The sequence below is a fragment of the Mandrillus leucophaeus genome, unplaced genomic scaffold (assembly GCF_000951045.1).
Source record: "Mandrillus leucophaeus isolate KB7577 unplaced genomic scaffold, Mleu.le_1.0 Scaffold405, whole genome shotgun sequence".
NCBI classification, from domain to species: domain Eukaryota; kingdom Metazoa; phylum Chordata; class Mammalia; order Primates; family Cercopithecidae; genus Mandrillus; species Mandrillus leucophaeus.
Window position 1 is genome coordinate 599,304 of NW_012104310.1, and position 2,636 is coordinate 601,939.

At 31.5% G+C, this 2,636-nt stretch overlaps 1 protein-coding gene across 1 annotated transcript in view; it reads right to left on the reverse strand.

Annotated features, from left to right (window-relative positions):
- Positions 1 to 2,636, reverse strand: part of TRDN (triadin) — a 419,992-nt gene that overhangs the window by 50,600 nt on the left and 366,756 nt on the right. The window contains exon 32 of the mRNA XM_011992160.1: positions 606 to 650. Coding sequence (XP_011847550.1) covers positions 606 to 650 — 45 coding nt within the window. The remainder of the gene's footprint in view (positions 1 to 605; positions 651 to 2,636) is intronic.

Below are 2,636 nucleotides of genomic sequence, written 5' to 3' on the forward strand. Positions count from 1 at the left end.
AGAAATAACAGTGATTACCTATGGAAATTATCAGATATTTTTGAAATGAGAACTGGTAGAATTTAACAAAAGAGAGAGAGATTTTTGCAGTTAACTTCCTATGTGCCTCAGTGTTTGAACCATATGAAGTATTACATATTGTAAAAACTGAATGACATTTTAAAAGAATTAAGCTAACTTTTAGAATAGGGTAACTTCTCTTTTAAGAGTATATATCAAGCTGAAATTCACAATTTGTGAAATTTAACCTATGTAATTTGATAGGATATTTTAAAATTATCAACAGTTAATCAACTTCATTAGTATGATAAATTATATTAATATTGACAACAGTGAAATATTGAATATTTTGGAAGGACCTTGTGAATCATAAAAGCAAATCTAATTTGTTAATTTTACCTATCATAATTGCATATTTGGCAATCCATGTTTGATTGACAACAATATTGCCCTTAGGTCAGATAAACTAGATTATACTACAAAACCACAGAACCACACATTACCAGGAAACACAGTGAAAATCACTTGTATGCATTACTTTAATTTTTGAACATAATAAAAACAGTGAACCTAAGACAGAATATAAACCAAAAATGGTAAAACACCTGTTTTTATAGACGGAGGTTCTCTTTCTTGATGTTCAGCTTTTTCTAGAGAAAGAAATCAAATTTCACTGGCAATCTGTGGATTCTTCAGCAAATATTTCTTATTTACATATTTGCAAGTGATCCTCAGTTTACCCAAAAGGCATGCCCCAAAGTCGTTTTCATGTAATTTGAAACAAAGAAAGCATATTGCCATAAAAACACATTATAAACAGGGTGAGGTTAGGTTCATTCTCTGGATACCCAGGAAAAGACATTTTTCTACACCTGGCTGAAAGACAGTACTAGGGTTTTATCTCTTTGGGGGCTGTGTTGTATAAGAGGATAGAATATGGCAAAGAGGAGAATAAGAATACTGTTTCATTTGCTGAAAGTTGAGTCATTCTTTGGGGACATTTTTAGTGGATGGTATTTGTCTTTGGCATTTTACCAATTCCTCTTTTTTCCTCTCTGAATCCTAGCTACCTTCTTGCCAGTAAGAAGCAATGCACTGCTGAACAGTAGTTTCTTATTGAAAATTTAAACTATATCCGTTGCATTCCAGAGAGTAACACATTTTGTATTTTTATTGACCTGTACCACCCTCCCTTTCCAGGTTTTCTTAAAACTCTCATAGTTGAATCTCAACTATTCTAGGATATGACAAAAAGAAATAAAAACGTATGAATAATCGACATCCCTCTTAGTTCTCTGAAAAATATTTGAATTGAAAATTTTAAAGAGATCATTCTCTTTCATCAAAAGTAGAATTTAAAGTCAACCATATAGGTGGAATATCTTGAATGCGATTGAGAATATCTGTCAGTTGAGTAGGACTCCGGAACAGACCAAGTATTACCTCTAATGACCTCTAGGATCAGTTTTTCTGAGCTCTTCTTGATATTTACTTGTCCTTTCTTTCCCTCACTCCTGAATTTGGAGTTTCTCTAAAATTACTATTTTTCCCCCAAATCATGCACCAATAGTGAAGTAGGTGGGAAGATGTGGGACCCCAGGTGTCATCAGACTCAACAGATATTTGTAAATTAGGAACTGATACCATTCAAGAATAAACTTCCATGAACTGAATTTGCATAAATGTTATAGTAAATAAGCATTCAAAATAAAAGAAAATGAAGAAGCCAAAATTCAAGGTATTAAACTGTTATAACAACATTAAAAATAAATCAAGGGAACAATAATAATATGAAATATATATTCAAAATACAATTCACAGGTTCTAGGATGTGAATATGTTCTGATTAGAGCCATGCATTTGTGCTATATATCCTAAACCATGTATATGTATTCCTAAACTGTGTCACACATTCACCTTTGGGCCTTGTGAAGCTATTTTGCATGCAAGAGCCAGAATATATTTGATCAAAAGCCATTCATGCATTTGTCTAAGCTTGTGTTCCACAAATGTACACCATTCAATGATCAACATCACAATTTTGACACAATATTGAATATATTTACTACCACAGTGGGTAAATATTTACGTCTTTCTGAGTCCAAAAGTCATCTTTAAACTCTCCATCACTATACTCTCTGTGTCACACCTGTACAGTGAAATGAAGGATCTTCAAAGTCCACATGTCCATAATTATAATGGACAAATGGCAAAATGTTTATAAATTAAATGGATTTCTAAATGCCAAAGTTTACCTACAGTTTAATTAATGTAGCTTAAAGCAAACAAATTAAAAACAGTATATAGTTCACAACACTGACAACTGTATAACATTTCATTTTCTTTTGTTATTCATTAACGTGTGATTAAAAGATTTCCCATCTACCTTAACTTACTGTGAGTGGTATTTCATAGCCCATATGGATTCCCTCTTTTAATAAACAATAGTGACACACTTTTTCTTTTGTATAGTTATAGTCATTAATTAGTAGTGAAACACAAGAAAGTTAAATCAATGCCATAGCAATAACATTAATTCATCATGAATAACAATTACATAGCAATCACATTAATTTATCATTAACAGTTATTTAGCCACAGGCAACACTGAAAATAACATTTTTCTTTAAAAAAAA